This window comes from Penaeus monodon, chromosome 27 (genome assembly GCF_015228065.2).
Source record: "Penaeus monodon isolate SGIC_2016 chromosome 27, NSTDA_Pmon_1, whole genome shotgun sequence".
NCBI classification, from domain to species: domain Eukaryota; kingdom Metazoa; phylum Arthropoda; class Malacostraca; order Decapoda; family Penaeidae; genus Penaeus; species Penaeus monodon.
Genome location: NC_051412.1, coordinates 20,497,541 through 20,497,821, shown reverse-complemented (window position 1 = coordinate 20,497,821; position 281 = coordinate 20,497,541). Strand labels below are relative to the sequence as shown.

General features: G+C 43.8%; 1 protein-coding gene across 2 annotated transcripts in view; it reads left to right on the top strand.

The window, feature by feature from the left end:
* The window catches only part of LOC119590674 (calpain-B-like), a gene marked incomplete in the record, with an annotated part of 21,809 nt that overhangs the window by 14,087 nt on the left and 7,441 nt on the right, over window positions 1-281 (top strand). For both annotated transcript variants that reach the window (XM_037939357.1, XM_037939359.1), the window contains 1 exon segment: window positions 10-127. In XM_037939357.1, the coding sequence (XP_037795285.1) occupies window positions 10-127 (118 nt within the window).

The following is a 281-nucleotide window of genomic DNA, read 5'->3' as shown; positions in this document are numbered from 1 at the left end:
CTTCTACAGGCGACTGCTGGCTCCTGGCTGCCGTGTCTAACCTGACGCAGAACCCTCGTCTCTTTCACGTCGTTGTGCCAAGAGATCAGGGATTCACACACATGTACGCCGGCATCTTCCACTTCAAGTGAGTGGTTTTACTCTGGACGAATTGTCTCTACTCGATTTTTTTTTCAGTTTGTTTAAGATTGTCGAGAGATTTTACTTCTAGCTCATTTTCACTGATGATGAGAATGATAGTAACTGTGGTGATGTGGAAGTACTGTTAAAGATCTATTTGA